The sequence below is a fragment of the Microtus oregoni genome, unplaced genomic scaffold (genome assembly GCF_018167655.1).
Source record: "Microtus oregoni isolate MIOR12 unplaced genomic scaffold, Mior012 000006F_ref0000085, whole genome shotgun sequence".
In the NCBI taxonomy this organism is placed as follows: domain Eukaryota; kingdom Metazoa; phylum Chordata; class Mammalia; order Rodentia; family Cricetidae; genus Microtus; species Microtus oregoni.
Window position 1 is genome coordinate 35,194,489 of NW_024543065.1, and position 21,470 is coordinate 35,215,958.

General features: G+C 34.0%; 1 protein-coding gene across 6 annotated transcripts in view; it reads right to left on the reverse strand.

The window, feature by feature from the left end:
* Grik2 (glutamate ionotropic receptor kainate type subunit 2) overlaps window positions 1-21,470 on the reverse strand; it is a 604,302-nt gene that overhangs the window by 382,614 nt on the left and 200,218 nt on the right. For all 6 annotated transcript variants that reach the window (XM_041653577.1, XM_041653579.1, XM_041653578.1 and 3 more), the window contains 2 exons: window positions 12,840-13,007; window positions 9,488-9,745 (listed from right to left, as the gene is read on the reverse strand). In XM_041653577.1, the coding sequence (XP_041509511.1) occupies window positions 9,488-9,745; window positions 12,840-13,007 (426 nt within the window). The remainder of the gene's footprint in view (window positions 1-9,487; window positions 9,746-12,839; window positions 13,008-21,470) is intronic.

The following is a 21,470-nucleotide window of genomic DNA, read 5'->3' on the forward strand; positions in this document are numbered from 1 at the left end:
TGGGATGTTCAAATGAAGGAAGAATCTAATTTCAATTAAAAATAAAATGATGCATATCACAAAATATCTCACAGAAGTTAGATTTTCCCAAAAGTTTTCTTCCCATATGAAATAAACACCTCATCTAAAAACTATCATTCTCTTTCTTTCTTTTGTTTCATTCACTGCTATTATTTGAAAATTCTACTTCAGACAACCTCATGTTTATTCTAGAATAAACATCCAGAGTTTATTAAAGTCTTAGTTCACATGTCACCTTCCTAGTATTTCAAGAGATATTTTACTTGCATTCCCTGTATGTTTTTACTCTCTTCTTCATTATAGTACTTATCATGGTGAGTAGTGTAGAATATATACTATATATTCTACATATATTTATGACAATATGACATATATATATGTGTGTGTGTGTGTATGTATACATATACACATATTAATGTGTGTTAGAAACTCCATTGGCATGTTTGTTTGTTTTGTTTTGTTTTCTGTCTACTCAATCAAAAACAATGCTGACACAGAATAGATATTTTATAATTATTTGTATGGTAACAAATCAAAACAAAACAAAGATATCAGAAAAAATGTATAGCTCAACAAAATCAATAAAAAATTTGGTTTTCTGAGAAAACAAACAAAAAGAGTAAAAAATTGAGTAACAGTGACTGAGAAGGAGACATGAGAAGGAAAGTGCGAAGTCTCCCAGGCTAAGCTGTAGAGTTTCATTTTTATATCCAACAATCTAAAGAATCTGTGAGGTGCATCATTGAGATCATTAAAGTTCTTTTCTTCCTATTGAGCTGCACAGAGGGGGAAACAAACCAGGACAGGAAGAAAGGGGAAGCAAGCAATTTATCCTTTTCAATGTGTTTAAATCTGGGAAAGCTAAGTTTTAGAGAAACAGTCATTGTCTTCCTATCATTGCTAGAATTATTGTTCTTCACAGTATCTTTGTCTTACTTAATCATCACTGAGGCTTCTATAAAACCTCTTTACAATTCTTTAGAAAAGTATGTATTTTATATATAAAAGATTTTATATTTGTTTTACAGTGTGACATTTTTTAGAAATACTGAAAAATTTAAAGATTTTTATCCTATAAATATATCTAAAATAATACCATGTAATTAGACCCTAGGAAATAGTAAGTAATTTTGTGCTTTTAAAATTGGGATTAAAAAGAAACTCAAGTTCAAACATAACCAACAGTGTAAACCGTACTATGTCAGACTATGTAATCAACTATATCCAAATAATTAGGTTGAACTTGTAACTGCTAATTGTATTTGAATTTGGAATTATAGAATACAGCAATTATAGCTTTGTGTTTAAAATGTACAACATATAATCATCTTAGACCTAAATTACCCCAATCCCTAAAATTATTTGATTCTGGTACACAATGCAAAAATTGCTATATTATTCAAATTAGTATCTTCTAGGAATATATATTCTTAAATTAACATATTCTATTAAATCCATGTATGGCATTATATCCCATTTAAGTGTAGGGTTTAGATAAAACAAAAAATACTCTTCTCTATTAATTGACTTTTATCAAACTAACCTTAAAATACCTTAAGGTACACACACACACACACACACACACACACACATATATATATATATATCAAAGTGTATAAATGTACTCCACCCAAATTAATACTAAAATATTGACTTTTGCTTAACAGAAAGTTCTTGGGCATCTTTCTCCTTGATAATTATATCATAGAAATGAATTAAAGCTTAAGTTGTTAAGTATTTGAAATCCTAAAATAGGGACTGACTTTCAATCCCTAACTACACAAATTTATATTCCTCTTTTTTAGGCCTTCTCATTTCAATTCATTTCCAGGACTGTCCACTCACTAGCAGAGCTCTGGTCTCTCTTATACAATGAAACTGCCCTACTTTGACAAGTGATAATTCTTATTTTATCATACTTCAAAGACATCCATACAGAAAGTAGAAGCCAATGGGAGTTCTATATGCTCACAGTAATTCTTTGTTAATATCTTAAAGATATGATGCAGGATATATTTATGATACAGGAGGTCCCTTAATAAAAAAGCAAATAAGTCTTTTTAATTGATTTTTTATTATTTTTATTGAGCTCTACATTTTTCTCTGCTTCCTTCTTTGCCTCTCCACTCCCTTCAACTCTCTCCCAAAAGTACTTATACCTCTTCTCTTAAGCCTCTCTTCTTCCAATAATCTAATTTTCTACTGTTTTAGACAGATACAGTTATTGCTTTAATACTTCTTCATCCCTTCATACCCAGTCTGCTCAGTAACTCTGGAGTTTGTTTGCTTTAAGTATTAAAAATCTCTACTCTGTTGTCTTATTATAAACTCCGTTTTAAGTGAAACACTTTCCTTTTACCAATCTGAAATTATTTTATTTGTTTTCAACCTATTCCCATCTATAATTCAGTATCCCTAATACATTATCCACAATGCAACTACAAAAACTTTACTATAGATAGTTCTGATCGTACCATAACTTTACTAAAAATAATGACAAAAATGAATTTTAAAGGAAGCAAAAGTAAATTCAAATCCCATGTTATAACATTATTCAGCACAGTGGGTGTTGAGTTCCAGAACTGACTGATTAGGTCTATATTCAAGATCTATATTATTCTGTAACTTGCCAAATTACTGCACATAGACTTTCTATAACAAAAATGATAGCAGTAACATTTTCTTCTTCACACAGTGGGTAACACATAGCTTCTCAGTTGCTACAAGTTTATAAGCATCTACTATATATGTTCAGTGAGGCACTTCCATATTTCATGAATCATCTTAACAATTCTATGGAATATACATGATCCTCAACTAAGAAATCCCCAGACTCATGATTTCAAAGGACAAACAACTTACTGAAGACTATACAGCAGTGCCATTATCAGCTTTATGAAACCAAAGATCATAGCACCCACATATGTTTCTATTTCTATATCCTTCTGCTCTAGCTCCCTTTCTTGGGACATAATCAGAAATTAGATGATCATCTATGAAACTCAGTTGTCATTTGAAAGGTACATTTATGTCATACAAACCTCACTGTTATAACCATACAGAGGGATTAGGACAGAGAAGTCAGATAAGGATAAGCAGAACAGTACATCAGAAGCTCCTGGTGATCTATCTTTATTAGCCTTTTGTATGCATTTTCCCTCATCTTATTTTCCCCCAAATCTCTCACCATGAAGTGCCTGCAGTCCCTAACAACCTGGCTTGCTTGGGCATCTATACATTTTCATGACACCTTGCCGTTTTTTCTCCAGCTTTTACTTTCCCCTACTCCCAATGCTTTTACTTTCCCCTACTCCATTAGTGAGTGAGAAAACAGAATTGTAGAGTTTCCTCCGCCCTTCCGGAGAATCTCTGAGCTCTGATGCTGAGCCCTCATACATATTACATTGTCTTGCCTTTCTCTGAGCTTGTTGAACTAAAAAGGTACTGTGGTCATTGAATCTCCTCCATGTCCTTTGCCTCAGCTCTCAGAGGCATAGTTTTATCCATAATCTTGTGCTCTCTGACCCAAGTGATTTATAGAAAAGGGTCTATCTATGGTTGCTTGAGTAAATAGATACACATTTAATTATGATTGAAATGTACATAAATGCAATTCACATTAATTTTATTTTGAAGCTGTGGAAGAAACTATGTGTACTTCAAACCTTTTACTAATCTATTAATATTCAGTAGGCATTTCTAAGTTACTAACTACATTTGGCTTTGGGAAGGTTATCTAACTCATTGATGTCCACTTTTTTTTCTGAGCAATTTACACAAGAACATCTTCATGTCTCCAAACCATAAGTTATCACTAAGATACATCTTTGAGTTGAGCTATTTTAGAAGCTTTTAAGACTTAGAGTCTATTCTATTTAGATGAAGATTTCTCCATGATAAATAGAGCCAGGAAAACCAACACACAGTGAGAGTTACTATGGTGCTTTTAGGATAAATTAGGAAACTCTTTCAAGTGTTGTAAAAGGGACCAGATAAGCCTTTCTTCGAGGGCAGTAAAGCTAGATAGTCTGTAAAACTGTGCACACACAGGTATGTATATCCTACGGTCAGGAGCTGGCTAGAATTGGAGTTTTCCATCTGAACAGAACAATATGTCTAGCAACTGAAGGATTTTTAATGGTTCCATTGAAAACTTGCAAAAGTTAAGTGAAATATTTAAATTCAAATGACAGGAGAGATTCAGAACCAAGGTTACTTGCAGAACTTGTCAAATGTTTTTGGTGACATTTTAGAGCCAAGAAGTCAGTAAAGGGAGTATCAACCAGAATTTCATTACTAAAAATATTCTGTACTCACTCATAAGTGGATATTAGATGTAAAACGAAGTATAACCAGGCTGCAGTCCACAACAAGCGGATGTATGGATCACACTAGGACAGGGAAATAGATAATATTTCCTGGGTAAACTGGGTAGGGGAGGAGAGGGGAAATGAGAATTGGATGGCCCAGTTGGGGAGAAGAGCAATGAAAGAAATATGTTGATTGAGGGAGCCATTATGGGATTAGTGAGAAATCTAGTACTGGGGAAATTCCCAGGAATCCACAAGAATGAACCTAGCTAAGACTCCTAGTAATAATGGAGATGGTGTCTAAACCAGCTTTCTCTTATATTCAGACTGGTGACCACACTAATTGTCATATTAGAACCTTCATCCAGTAACTAATAGAAGAAGATGCACAGATCAACAGCTAAACACGGTGCCAATCTCCAGGAGTCCAGGAAAAGAGAGTGAGGAGAGACTATATGAGCAAGGAGGGGTCAAGATCATAATGGGGAAACACACAACTGACCTAGTGAGAGCTCATGGATTCTGGACTGACAGCTGGGGGGCTTAAATGGGACCAAACTAGGCCCTGTAAATGTGGGTGACAATTGTGTGGCTTGACCTGTTTGTGGGACCCCTGGCAGTGGGAGCACTTATCCCGGTGAATGACTAACGTGTTTTGGAGCCCATTGCTTATGGTGGGATGTCTTGCTTATTCTAGATGCCGGGGATGAGGGGCGCACTTGCTCCTGCCTCAACTTGAGATGGCAGTCTTAGTTGACTTCCCATAGGAGGGCTTACCCTCTCTCTGAGGAATGAGTGGAGGGAGGGGTGCAGGTGGGGGGAGCAGGAGGATGGGAGGGAGGGGGAACTGTGGTTGGTATGTAAAAATGAATAAAAATTTAAATTAAAAGAGGCAGAAAACAAACCTCTAAGTGACATGTTGAGACATGACTATCAACACAAAATTGATTAGATTGAAACTGAAATTGAGAATTCAGTTAGATCACATAAGATTAGTAACAAACACCATGAAAGATGATACATCTTTTGATCTAAAATAGGACAACATGAAAGACGGTATATTTGAGAGATCGGAGTAGTGAGCAAATGGCTACTGGAACTTGATTGTGAACCCCAAGTAAGGAAGGAATTGAGGGAGATATTCATGTTTCTAAGGCTGCTGCTGGGCAGGAGGCCTAGCAAGGAAGCTGGCCAGATGAAATGATAACCTGTCTCCTTTGGGACTCAGAGAATTGTTTCTGAAGATTAAGAAAAATAATTTATGACAGAATTTACATAATATCTAAAGCATGATAGCTCATCTGTAGTCATTCCTATCCCCTTACTTCTTTTCCAATGTGTTCCTGTAATTTAGCAGCAAGACTGGGATAGAATCCTAGGCTTCTGCTTTCCAGATCAGACTTCTTTGTTAATGAACTGCTGATCTATAAACAAAGATGAAACACAGGAATTTAAAAGCAAATATTCACAATTTATCCTGGAATTGCTTACAAGCTGACAGCTATTCAATTTATTTTTAGTTTATATTTAAAATGAATCATATGTTCCAAAATGACTGACAGAAACACAGCTTTGTTTCTGAAGCCAATTCGTTTCCATCATTTTTGGACACCATTCAGAGCTATAACAGACTTTTGTGGTGTTTAAAAGCATTCATCCAGGACAACAACAAATGCTAATTATCATAAAAAATAAATAGCTCCTGCTAACATCATTTTAGGAAGTTGTCCTAGTCCAGAAATGCATCTTATGTACAATCCATCTGTTTGGGGTGTGGGAGCAAGAATTGGATGAAATTATCATGTATCAAACTGGACAATACAACAAAGTAGAAATGAATATAAATAGGAGATAGCATATGCAATATATAGGTCTGGAGAAAGGAACATGTAAATGAAAACAGCACATGTATATCCTTCAATAAGCAACTTATACACCAGTCCACAATAAAACCAACACTATTTATCTTTATTGTGACTATAGGAGCCCCTTTCAATCCACAGTCCTGACTATAATTGTATTTCTTCCACAGCTTCAAATTCTAATCTACTCTATTTGGGCAATTTACAGGATTTTTTAAATAATTCGATTGGTAGAAATTTGAGGCATCAAATTATATGCAGCAAATTTTATATACTTAGGAAGGCACTTCAAAAAGACTTTTTATTGACCCATGAATCATTTCTATATATAAAAAATTAAAAGTAAGTTCTCAAAAGTAAAATTGTAAACTTCAAAGAAATAAAAATTCTGTTACCAATGTAACTAGTTAATTTAAAATAATACAAAATTTGAATAATCAAGTATTCATAAATGTCATGTAGAAGCATGAGAGTGGAATCTTTTCCCTCAATTGGCATAGGATCTTACCTATAACTGCCATTACTAAGCAACAGGTGCCTAATCAACGTGTGTTGAACTGAATGTTGCATAAATACATAATTTTTATTTTTTAAATTTATTATTTTTTAAATCTATAATTTCTTTGAAATTAATATAAAAATAATATATAAATATTATATATATAATAAATATAAATTAAATAGGTATGAAATGTCTACTTAACTTCCAAAATAAGTGAAAAAAGCATCTTCTCTTATAGGCAGTAGATGGATTTTGAGACAAGATTTCATTCTTTATCACAGGCTGTATCACTTGGACTTGATCTGTAACCCAGGCTGATATTAAACTACAGGTAATATGATCCATACACACTTTTGGATTACAGCCAAGACGCAGTACCATGAGTAGGTGTAAAGCTTTAAATAAAAACTTGAAAGGTAATACACTTAATTTAAGGTCAAGATCGCTACAGGAATGTATTTAATTGACTATATATATTTGTTTATTTAAATTTTTACTAATGATGGAAATATTAAGAATATTATTTATAGATTAGGAACACTATTTCCATGTGAATCCGTGGAGGCCCACAGATGTGAACCTGCTCCCCCTTGACTAAAGTTCACCGAGTTTGAGCTAATATTTTTCTCTTCCAGAGTTATTGACAGCAGGTGTGGCTACAAGCAAGAGATCCTGACCTAGGCTGTGGTTAATTAGTATTTTGAATATAGAGGTGAATCTGCCCATCTTGCTATTCCTGCTCCTTCAAAGGAGATTGGCAGGAGTTTCCAGGGAGTAGGTGCCTCGAGGATATTTGGTCTATTTCTTATATTATGTTAATGAAGTCTGCTGTCTTCCCCCTCCCCTTCTGGGGTGAAGTATATAAGCATGTGGAAAATAAATGTAGGCAGTTTAGTATTCACTGAATTTCTATCCTGATGCTGTTCTGTGTTTCTGTCTTTTATTTCTCTCATATCTCTGTTCCTTTTGCTTAATAATTCTAATCTTCACGCTCCTACCCCGGAATGTGCTAACCTCAGTAGAGGCTGGGTCCCAACAGATGTTACCCCAATGTGTGGCTTATGAATGAATCTTTTTACCAATTAATGATATTAACTAATTACAAATTATATTGATTGTTTGTTTACTTCTTCAAGATGAACATTTCCACATAAATGAAGAAACATGGTATATCTATTTACACTGCAATCTTTTGCAAATTCCTTTCTAATTATAAACAGTGTGAAAATAATACAAAATGTAGAATGCTATTATATATGTATATATAAACATTTACACATGTAAAATTAGGTATGTATGCTGTTTAGGCAACATATACTCAAATTTATTGAGAGAGAATACAAAAATGACGGCATCCACTTTCTATATGTGTGCTTATGATTATCTATGGACATAAACATGAGCAGACTAATTTGTATCTAGAGATTCTCCAGGCATTCCAAATAATGCCAACCCAGGAGCGCTGGTAATAGGCAACCTTCTAGGAGAGTTTAACCAACTACATGAAGGAAATGATTTGGGAAGAAACCATAATAATATTAATAAATCTAATTTAAGCTAAAAGATCTCTTAAAACTACTTTTGATTTGAAAGATTTTATTGATAAATGAATAAGCTAAAATTAACTTCTAATAAGGCTTGGTCTTTCTTAGCTCAGTGAAAATATGTTTAAAATTATTTTCATTATTCTTCCAACCCTGAAACTCTTTGTTCTTCTAGCAGAGTTCCTATCTGTCCATTTGCATTGATAATTTCATTATAAAATGGATAAATTTCTACACAAAGTTTTGTTCGTGGCAAGCATACAAAGTGAATGGGAACAAAGCATGTTCCTGCCATATTTGGGGAGAACTTAAATTTAAATTAATTTTAATCTCAATGTAAATTTGAAGGCATAGCAAAAAAGACCTAAAATAAATTTTTGCATCTAATTTAAATATTTAGAATATTGAAATTTTTCCTGAAATGAAATCAATTACCATGATAAACATAACAATTACTTTGCTAAAATAATTGTCAGCAGAAAACTACAGGTTTGATTTTACTGTTTATTTTCTGATGTTCTTTGAGACTTGTTTTAAATTAATAATGTAAGATAAAAGTCAACCATTATTAATAGCCATTAAAACAACACTGTAGAGAAAATATTTCTTAAACTATCTTAAGCAGTGGCATGAATAGTATTTCATTAAATTTTATTTGTAATTCTATTTTCTAAATTTCTAATTGTTTTTACACAGAAGTAGCCCCAAAAATCTTAAATATTTTGATACTCTCATTTGTTCCACTGTTTAGAAAAACAAAAGTTTAAATTTCAACATACTACTTAAAGATACTTAAAGATTTGTATTTTATTATTCACTATATCCATAATTTGCATAAAACAGATAAAATACTATGTCAAATTGTAAATTTATTGATGTTGAGAAAATACCATGAAACTTTGCAGTAGGAAACCTCCCAATCTAACTAAAATCATTTTAATAATAATTTAATATGATAACCATATTAATTTTATTTTCAATGTAGGAGTCAAACTCCTGATGCTTATTTTATATATTCAAAGAAAATATATTTGATTGGGTTGTTATTTTCTGGAGCAAGTGTTGATATTTGGCTCCAATACCTTATAGTCCTTCCACATAAACCCAACAATAAAAATAATAATAAATTAACGAACAACAAAAATTTAAACTAATAAAGGAAAACAAAGCACAGAAGAACAGAAGGCATCTGGGATGTACTCCAGAATGTAATGTGCCTAAAGCAGCCACAGAGGCCGCTGCTCTTACCAGTGCTGTCATCGTACACAACTGTGACTGTTTTCCACTTGAAAAACTGCACCAAATCCAAGATGGCTCGGCTAAGGGAAGAGAAGTCTGGGTAGAGACTGACGTAGAAGGAATCCTTGTTGTCGGACACCTGGTGTTTCCAGCGGGTCTGGATGTGAGGAACCCCCAGGGCATTACAGATGGATTGGACTGCATTGGCTGATGAGCTGTGTGAAGGCCCAAAGATAGCAGCCACCCCAAGTGACAGCTGATCACAAGCTGAAGAGGAGAAAGGAATCTGTTAACAAGGAGGGGAAAGGAAGGTATGAACTGCTATTACATTCTAAAAAAATCTTCCTGGTAAAGATCTTTTTTCTTAAGTAAAACTCTGCACTTCATGAAACATATATCTATATATACATACACATATACATTTGTATATGTAATTATATATGAGGTTATAATTACATCATTCTTTCTTTCCCTCTCTTCTCTCCAAACCTTCTTCCACATTCCCCTTCTCTTTTTAGCTTTTAAATTCATATCCTCCTTTTCTTTAATTGGTGTGTGTGTGTGTTCCTAAATACACAAGTAAAACCAGTTCCATCAATATAATGTTACTTTTGTGTATATTTTCTAAGTTGACCATTTGCTATTGCATAGCCAATAGGTATGCTATTCTCAGGGAACAGTTTCTCCTGCTCTCAGCCTTCCTCGACGGACTATTGTTAGGTCATTGTCTAGGCTCAGGCCTCATGAACATAAGACTGAATATTTTCAGTTTTTAAAAAGAAAGTTTATTCAGTCAATTTAGTAGGAACTAAACTTCAAATAACTCCATAAATAATGTCAAGGAATGGTGGCCAAAGGAAAAAATAAAAGCAATATTTTCAGCATAAAATGTGTGATGCATAAATACCTAAGCATGGACACATTTAAAATTAGGTAAAATTTAGTTGTAAAAGTCACTTGTTTATGCTTCCTTTAAGAATTCCAGATTACATAAATAAACTGATTTTGAACATACTGGTTACGATTTTCCAAATAATGATCAGAACTCTAAATTAGTGAAAGACCAATTCTGAAATCACAATCAAAATGGGATTTTAATTTCTATATTTAGAGACCAATGATCTTCCTTCCCTTGTATTGTGACAAATCAAAAATCCAATAAAAGCTGAAAATACTTGGAATCTTTCTATGCTTTTAAATAACACATGAGTGTTTGTTTTGTTTTTGTTTTTATAATCTATTTAGTTTTTGAGAACTTGTTTTCCTTTGCTCCCCAGACTGGCCTCATCTGCATGGGTTTTCTGCCTCCAGAGGAGTTAGGACGGAGGTACAATTGTGCCACCTGCCAAGGTAAAAGAGACTAAAAGTATTGCATGAATCAATTAGTAATTCAGTTATAAAACAATTATGAAGTATTCACGAATGGAGCCTAGTAGTATAATTTATGAAATATATAAGAAAAAAGCATCAGATAAAATTTAAATTCAAAATTTAACACTTTATTTCTTTTTGGATTCAAAAGATTAAAAATAATTTTAAATGTCTCAGTTATTTTAAAGTTAGTCATTAATGTCATGATCATTGTGTACATTTGTAGGGTAGGACATCTATCAGATTCAAAATCTACTTTGGATCTCTTTTCCTTTATATATTTCTTTATAACCTAAGCAATAATAGCTCAATATACAAGATGCGAAATATAGAATTAGCCCTTTTTACTTGTGACAAAGAACGTTACTTATTTGAGTTTTCCTAGATCTTGGCCAGATTACAAATGAGTTATTAATGAATGTTTACTCTGTACATTTCTTTCTTTTTTAAAAAAATCATTATTTATTTATTATGTATGCAATGTTCTGTCTGTATGTATGCCTGCCCACCAGAAGAGGGCACCAGATCTCATAGATGGTTGTGAGCCACCATGTGGTTGCTGGGAATTGAACTCAGGACCTCGGGAAGAGCAGCCAGTGTTCTTAACCTCTGAGGCATCTCTCCAGCCCCTTACTCTGTTCATTTCTTATAACATATTATAAACCAGTTAACTTTATTACATAAGAATTGTACTAGGTCATTCCCTAATAGTATTCTGTTTGCTGTCAGGAATATCCGAGTCTATAATTTTACACCTAAGTTTTGAAGTCACCATGAAGAAATCTATTAATATTTTATCTGCATTTTACTCCTCCATAAGATTCAACCTGAATGCTTTACTTAGCCCCAGAGTTTATTCTTTCTTTAATGGGAATAATCATGAGCTATGCTACTAATAAATGCACTTGTCTTGCAATTAATGACTTAGCTTGCCTTAGTCGTGACAAACAGAACATTTTACAGTCAACTCTAACCTTTTCCCTCCAGTCTTTTTAAATCTTTTATCATTATGACATGGATCTGAAATGTGGAAATTAATTTGCATTCACAAAGATATGAATTCAAAGGGCAAGCAGAATATGGCTTTGAAAAACACAGGTTAGCATCTGGGAAAAGAAAGAGACTTTTATCATGAGCAGCATTGTAGTTTATCAACAGTCATTAATATTAATATACTTAGAATAACATTTCTTCAAATTAGAATTACAAATAACTATATATGTTTCCATAGATGTGAGGTAGCTAGTGAAACAATATTAGCATTACAGAAAAGTAAACAACATTTTAAAGTATATAGTGACAATAAAGGTTATTTTAGTACTCTCTGGCAATGTCCATTTCATAAATGGTAACTGTGTCAAAGATAGGACCTGCCTTTTTATAATATCATCTATGTATATAATTAAAGATCATCTATGTGACAATATGTAAATATGTACCCATCAAACAGATTCACTACTGATACTGCTGTTTGCATTATATATGACCGGATAATGGCTCTTTTTTAAAAATTTGCTTTAATGATTTTATTTTATTTGTATTTTTTTGTCCACATGTAAATCTCTATACCACATGATTCAAGTGCCATCAGAAGCCAGAAGAGGAAGTCAGGACCTCTGGAACTAAAGTTACAGATACTTGTTCATTGCAATTCGGGTGTTGAGAATTTAACCTAGGTTCCCAAGAACAATTCTTTTAGAATTGAATTTATTTCAGTTAATTTTTAAAAACTTTAATAACAATGCATAGAGATCAGTAGGGAAGAACAATATATCTACCACAAATTTAATTTTACTTACTAGTGTTTTTGGGTTTTTTTTGTAAAAGTTAACTATATCAACGTTTTCTTTAATTAAATGCATGCAGATATTAAAGACAAATCATTCCACATTAATGTTCTTAATAACTTATTAATTACATAAGGAAACCAAGAATTCTCTTAAACACACCTAGAAATCTGAATTCTAGAAACCATAGTAAATAGTTTTACCTTTCTTAGATGCTTCAAAACTGTCATAGAGGTTGATCTTCTGGGTATCATAAGTTAAAGTGGTATTGGGCAGCAGAGTCCTGTTCCTGTTGATTGTGTTCACAGCAAATCTGAATGCAAGTTCTTCAGCTCCCATGGGGCCAGACTCCACATATTCAAAAATACCACCTAGCAAAGCAAGAGAACAATTGTAGAAGCATTAAATTGTCTGAAAGTTTTGAAACAATTATACATATATATGTAAGTGTGTGTGTGTGATAATCTGTTTTACAAGGGGAGTTGTATTTACTATTTTTCTTTTCTTTCTTTTTTATTTATTTTTGTTTGTTTTCATTTTTCTAGACAGGATTTCCCTGTAGCTTTGGATCCTGCCCTGGAGATCACTTTGTAGACCAGGCTGGCCTCAAGCTCACAGTGATCCACCTGTCTCTGCTTCCCGAGTGCTGGGAGTAAAGGAATGTGGCATCACCATCCAGTCTGTACTTACTTTTTTATGAACATTTCGATTTTATATATTATAAAAAAGATTTTAGAATTTCTGCATAATTTAACTTTTTGTTGGTTTGTTTCTGAAGAAAGAGTTTCCCTATAGTTTTGGAGCCTTCCCTGGAACTAGCTCTCGTAGACCAGACTGGCCTTAAACTCACAGAGATCCACCTGCCTCTGCCTCTCGATTGCTGGGATAAAAGGTGTGTGCCACCACTACCTAGTTTATCATTGTTTAAACGTACTTTTTCTTTCATATTTGATAATTACTTATTTAAGTCAACAAACATAAACTGAAAATGATATGCTGTTTTTATGTACTAACACAGAATTGTTGACATTGAATAATTCCAAACTATAATGTTTTTCTTGGGAAGATTGAATTAAATTTATTTTCATTAAGTAAGATATCACACTTCTTTAGCCCATTGTTTATATTTACAGTGACTATCTTGGCAAATTATCCACAATGGTAAAATAGTGCATTTACATCTTAGGGTAGCCAACAAATATCTAATTGGAGTCTAAACATGCTCAATATTTGAAAATTCAGGCTAGATACTAGAAATCTAGCCAATTTCCTATGACTGAAACAGTCACACACTCTATAGGAGCACTTGCTATTCCTTATTTTCCTAAACCAATATAATAAACTATATTCTAAATACTTATGCATATGTACAAAGTTAACTGTAACTCTCACTCCTCAAAAAATAACCTTTATGTAGCAAACAGAAGCTACTACAGATTACATAAGGGTTCAAAGCACAGAGTGTATATGATTTCAGGGTGCACTACCCCAGTTGGTACATCTACAACACAGATCCATACCTGACTCAGGGAACATTGCAGAAGAAAGAGTAGAAAGATTGGAAAAGCCAAACAATCATGTTGTTCATTACTAAATAGTGTCTACAAGATTTGATAGGAATCTACATCCATGACGTCTCAACAACACTATTACTTGAATAAGATCTTCAAAATGACAATGCCAGTTGCTGTGCCAGTTTTGCTGGGGAAATTTCATATGACCCCACACCTACCTAGATAAAGAGTTCCAATCAGTGAAAGGGTACTAAGGGAGGGAAATAGTTTTCTCCAGGACTAAGACCCCCAGATAGGTTATTCAGTTTTAACTGTATTAAAATATGAATTTGTAAAAAAATAATATTTAATATTTAAACATTTACATGAATAAAAACAGAAAAGTATGAAGATATGAAAATTTTTAGCATTTTCCCCTATGAAATTGGACAAACTAGCCTTGTTCTTTTAATATTGCTAAACTGTCTCTTTCAGAAGACATGACAGTCATGAATGCTGCTTTTTCAAAGCAAAGTTCCTCTCTTATCTGATCTAAAGAACTGTAAGTAATGCAGTGTTTGTTGCCCTGCCTCATGTCTTCACTCTTGCCCTGCCTTCCCCCTCTTTGGTATAATTTCCTTCTCTTCTTGTGTAATTGAGTAATTGACATGTCTGACTTTCACAGAATCTTTTCCTTATTGTCCAAATGTCACCTTGTACCATGGAAAGCAAACTACTCTCTTGAGTTTAATAAGAAGTATGCTATGGTAAGACCTACTCTAACTAGGAGGAATTAGAACTGAGAAAACACAGGGATAAGAAAAATTTACATTCAAGAAGAATAAGGAAATTTATAATTTGATGTCATGTTGGCTTAAAATAATCAAATAAATATTGTAGTTACTAAAGCAATCAACTGGAGAAATAAAATTTTAATGTTTATAAAATTATTCATGGCCTAAGTTAAGCATAAGGATAAAAGGAATTTACATTTCCAATGTTATTCGTAACCCAACAACATGGTTTTGCAAATGTTGAAGGCAAGGGTGCTATGAAGAGAATCTGTAATGGCAAAACTGATTTATATTTTGGCTCTGCACTTGTCGCTGTGTCATTTTGGGCACTTGTTTAAAATCTCTATCTAGGAGCAATCAGGGTTCCCTGACCTGTGGGAAGCCCAAGGACTGCCCACCTCTATCCAGGTCTCCTAAGGTGAGCATCCAAGCTGCCTAGGCTCCAACAAAGCCAGTACGTGCAGGAGGATCAAAAACCCACTGCGATTGTTCTTGAATTCTCAGTATTCCTCATTGTCCGCTATGTTCAGCTAGTCCGGATTTATCCCATGCTTTTTCAGACCTAGGCCAGCTGGCCTTGGTGAGTTCCCAATAGAACATCCCCATTGTGAGGGAGGGGGACTTGATCGGGGGAGGGGGAGGGGAATGGGAAGCGGTTGCGGGGACGAGGCAGAAATCCTTAATAAATAAATAAATTAAAAAAAAAGAAAAGCACAAATCCAAAATACATAAAAAAATAAAAAAAAATCTCTATCTAAGTTTGTTTTGCTTTGGTTTTGTTTTTTGAGGTGGGATGATGCTAAGAAATTCTACTAGATAGAGTTGTTTTAAAGATGAAATGCTAGCTTATACTAAAGACTGAAAAGAGAAGGCATTCGACAAGGGTGAAATTCACTAAGTTTTCAAAGTAATAAGATGTAGGAAATTTTAACAAGAATGAGATCCCAATGCCAAATCCACAAGCTAAAATGTCACAGGACCAAGGTTACAATCTGTCTATAGCTTGCTTCAAACTGTTGCCTGTTCCACAATGAATTAGCAGTGTTCTTCAAAACTTCACTCAGGCAAAACACACAGAATTTCCTATACTGTGTGATAAGATGGTTCAAATAAGATGTAATTTGATATGGAAGATTTTGCACATAAAAGTAAAAAAAGACTTGCATCTGCACAGTACTGTCAAAGTTTACTATGAATAAAATGTCATTAAAAAATTGGAAACATGGAGTAGTTTACAATTTCTCAAATAACATAAAAAATGGAATTTCTCTGTAACATATTGAAATGGTCAATATATATTATACAGTTATAGTTTTACATATATATATATATATTACATCAACCACTGGTTCTTCTTTCGATATACTATCTGTACAATGACAGATGTACTTGTTAGGCAATATAACCATCACAAAGTCAATGTTAGGTGGAATATATGCAAGAAAAAATATATTAAAGAGCTACCAGATATACATAAAGACTGGGTTTCACCTTGACATCAGCCTTTTCAACATTAACTGACCTTTTTTGTTTAGCTAGAAAGTGGGAATTTTTTTTTTAGTCAGTTATCAAACACATTTTTCATTTCAGAAGATGGACAACCAGAGGTACTCCACAGTTAGGTCAAAGGTGAAGAGATGTTGCAGTGAGACTGTAAGGATTAACTGTTCTTGATTTCTCCATGGAATTATTAATGGAACTTCATTGTGTTAATGTGTTTTATTTGGATATCTGAATGCAGAGCTGAATGAGTACTCTGAAGATCTACTAACACATATAATCGGGGATAGCTATAGCACAAGAGAAATCTTAAAAGCATAGATATAATTTTGATTCAGGTTATGGTAAGAAATAAGACTAGCACCTATCTGAGAACTAAAGGAAGATACAGTGACGGTGCTGAATGATCTTCTCAACCTCTCAAAACAAGACTCACATACCAATGCTCTACCATTCTCCCATTCTGCACAGCTATACATATTGAGCTATAAAAAAATAAACATTACTGATTTGTAACTGTGAAAAAGAAAAGATCTGTTTCCCTGTTGTTACCCAACTAAAGAAGGGAAGGGGGGAACAAGCCCGGCATTTTGTGAATAGCTTTATCTGTTTTTTAGAGAACACCTGAAAGATTAATGCTCTAAGCCTTGTCTAGCAGCACACATTCATTTTAGTACTCAGGAGGCAGAGGAAGACAGTTTTTTTTTTCCCTGCAAATTTGAATCTAACCTGATCTATATAGCCCCAGGTCATAAGGATTATACAAGTATTATACAAGGATACCATGCCAATAACAATAAGAACTGGCATGGCTACATAATGAGACCTTTCAATAACAACAACAGATAATATAAAGAGAAAGATCCTCACTTCACGACTAAATTTTGGAGTTCTCCTTACCATAGAGTATGTACATTTTGGAATTTACTATTCTTTCTATAAGCCTTCTAGACTTTAGTCTTCAGTTCTCTTTTCTTTTTGATATGGCTTCCTAATATTGGATATTTATTCACAAATGAAAATTTAGAGTTGTATGTAACATTTCATGAACATGTAGTCCATTAAGAAAGAATTACTTGAATAGCTCATAAATCATATTTGGTAAATTCTAGAGTGATAACTATATAGACCTGTGTGATCTTGAAACAGCATTTTAGAAATCTATAAGTGTGTTCATGGTGGTCTTATACTAGCATTGGTCTAGTTTCAAACTTGGGGACTCAAGGGACACTTAATATTTTCAAATTCTTTACTCTTTATAGGATCCAGACAATTTTTACTGCCTTTCCAGGTTGACCTTTGATTTTTTTTCACATAGAATAATATAATCGTTCTCAAAGCTTTATTATTCTTTGCTTTGTTTCTGTGAATTCAAAGAAAAGAATTATGTCTTATAGCCTCTATTTTAAATAATAAAATCCCTGCAGTTGTCTTTCCCTGGCTCATATTAAAAATTAACAGGTTTCAGCATTGTATCATTGGTTTGCTAGAAGAAGGAGTAAAGACTTGGAGAAAAATGACAGTTTCACCACTGTTTTGTAGATACAGACTAAATGGTAAGGAACTTAAACAGAACAAACAATGCCAAAATGTACAAACGAACATCATCCAATAATGAAATAAAATATTTATTAATCAGTTGCTGAAACATTGCCATGCTTCTTTTCTGTAGATCAATATAAACTACTACAGAGGATTGTATGACTCATAAACCTATGATTAATGCGACAACCAAAAACGCTTTATGCCTAAGATGAGGTCTCATTGTAAATGGGTACAATCATTGCACCATAGACTTTTAATTCAATATGAAGTCAATGTTCTGAGTCATTGTTTTCCCAGAATATGTACTTGATTTCTGAGTAATTGTTTTAGTAAAGTTATTTTTCATGTACCTCTGCACAGTTGACCAGATGTCTCCTCATTTGTAATTTTGTAGAAATAATTATTCAGAACATGAAAAATTGTTAACAGTTCTTAATTTTATATAATGTGCTGTTAAATAATATATACAGTCTTTAATTTTTGAAATTATAATAAAATTGCATTATTTTCCACTTTCTTTTCCCCCCAAATTCTCTAATATAGTACCTGTTTTTTTTCTTAATTCATAGCCTCTTTTTGTCATTAGTTACAACATATACCTATATGTACACATAGATATTCCTAAATATAATAACATACTCAGTCACTATAATGTTATGTGTGTATTTTCAGGGTTAATCATTTGGTATTGGATAACCAAATAGGGTACTTTTCCCTGGGAAAGCCTATTTCTTCTGCTTTCGGAGTTCCTTAAATACCTGTGTTACCTTAGTGGATTTCAGGCCTCCTGGGCTTTCTCCATCTACCTTAGCATATTTATTGTTGATATCCTACATTTGAATGACAATGGCCCCCAAAGAACCATAGATTTGAATGACTGATTAACAGACACTATTAGGAGATGTGGCCTTGCAAGAGTAAGTGTGACCTTCTAGGAGGAATTACAGCACTGGGGTGGGCTTTGCAGTTTCAAGCTCAAACAAGTCCCAATCTCTCCCTGTCTGCTACCTATGAATATGGATGTAAAACTCTCAGCTACTCTCCAGCATCATATCTGCTTGAGTGCTGCATGTTCTCTGCCACGCTGAAAAGGGACAAAGGATCTGAAAATGTAAGCAAGTCCCAGGTAAATAGTCTTTTATAAGCGTTGCTGTGGCATGGTTTCTCTTTACAGCAATAGAATCCTAAGACACATACGTCCTGCTAACAGAGTACAAGTCTCTATCATATCATCAGTAACGTCACTGTAAATATTTCAGATACTTGACTAAACACAACTGTATTCTTTTATATGTAGTCATGTATTCCTCATGAATTTCCAAATTTCTCTCTCACTGTGGCTAGTGTCACTTATTTCTGTACACTTTAACCAGGGTAGTATTTCTAAAGAGTGTTTTTGAACTAGTAATTCAACTTAACAAAATCTTTCCACCATGGTCTCTCTTTAAGCTTATAGCCTCTTCACGGTCTAGCTTTAGGTTCTTTTCTTTTCTTTTTTCTTTTTGCATCTTTATTATTATTATTACAAATTTTCACTTCCTTCCCTCCTCCCACTTCCCTTCCCCTCCCTCTATTTCCCCTCCCCCTCCCTCTTCAGTCTAAAGAGCAGTCAGGGTTCCCTGCCCTGTGGAAAGTCCAAGGTCCTTCCTCCTCCATCCAGGTCTAGGAAGGTGAGCATCCAAACAGACTAGGCTCCCACAAAACCAGTACATGAAGTAGAATCAAAGCCCAGTGCCATTGTCCCTGGCTTCTTAGTCAGCCCTCATTATCAGCCACATTCAGAGAGTCCAGTTTGATCACATGCTCCATCAGTTCCAGTCCAGCTGGCCTTGGTGAGTTCCCATTAGATCAACCCCACCTTCACTTCCCTGAGTCTAACTCAAACCATGTACTGCTTCCTTAGTAAAACCGAATCCAATGCCTATGCCTCTTGCCAAATGGCACTTCTCTGCTCAGGAACCAAGTCTCTACCTACACACACACATACACACATTTGCAATGATATTATGCATTATGCTCTCAGGGAAAAGGGTGACCATCCTTCTGACATTTTTCAGTGGAAATCACCTTCAGCAATCTTTGTCTTAGCTTTGTGTTCTCATAATTTCAGATTCATTTAAAAATTGAATTTCATACTCTTTCTATTTGATGTTAAAGAATGCTAAGCCACTGTCAAATAAGTTTGTGTATGAGTTTCCTCTAACTGAAGGATGAAACTTTTTTACCATCAATATTTATTGAGATCAGACTACATATTAGGCATTTCTATAATACTTCAATTATATATTAGATACTTTTAAATTTTGTGATAAAACATTATGACCAAGGCAACTTATAGAAATGTATTGAGGATTACAGTTTCAGAGAGTGAGTCTATGAGCTTACATCTGATCCACAAGCATGAGTCAGAGAGAGCTCACTGGAAAAAGTATGGACATACCTCTTCCCAGAAGGCCATACTTTCTAATCCTCCTCAAATAGTTCTAGGAACTAAGGAACAAGCATTGAAAACATGAGCTTATGTGGGCTAATCTTATTCAAACCACCACAGTCCACTCCTTAGATTCCTTTGACTTTGTCCATATTATAAAACAAAACATATTTAGTCCAACTTTAAAAGTTCCCATAGTCTGTCATAATCCCCAGATAGTTTAAATTTCCAACATCAAAATTCTCTTCTGAAACTCAAGGCAATCTCTTAATTGTTACTCTTGTAAAATCAAAAGTCAAAATATATGTTTACAACATACTATCACACAGAACATATATTACCATTCCAAAAGGAATGAATGATGTCAGAGTAAGGAAATGCTGGACCAAAGTGAGACTGAAATGGATCAGGAAACTCCATATCCTATAGCTCTATGTCAGATGTCAAAATGCTTACATGTCTATATCCTTTTTGGTTTTCTGACTGAAGCACAATCCTCTCTAGTATGCAGGTTTCCCTGGCAGATATCCCCTGGCTCTGGCACTTCCAACATCCTGGGATCTCCAGTGCAATTTAGATTTCACTTTCCCTCCCATATTCACTCAATGGTCTCTCAGAGTCTCCCAACAAGGACTCCTTTCCCACATGCCTAGCCTGAACTATCCTCCAGTTCCTCGAGTGAGCTTTTCTAGACATGGCATTTAACAAAGTCTTTTAATATGTTTACTAGAATTTAAACCGTTGAGCCTTTGTTTTATGTTAAAACCACAGCTCTCTGCTGAGCGTTACACAGTAGATACTTAAATTTTTCTTACACTAATATAATTTCCACTACTTGTGGTGTGTCTCATGACTATAATCCCAGCACTCAGGAGGTGGGAGTGGGACGTCGGGTGGGGGGGGGGTTCAAGGACAGTTAGGGCTGCACAATAGCCTCTATGGGGAAAACAGTTGGAAAGAACCAAAAGGAAGAATCTTTTTAATCAGAATAAATATCCAAATATTGATTCAAATATTCATTATAGAAATTAATTACATTAGCTTTATAAAAAATGCCCTTGAAGGTTAAAC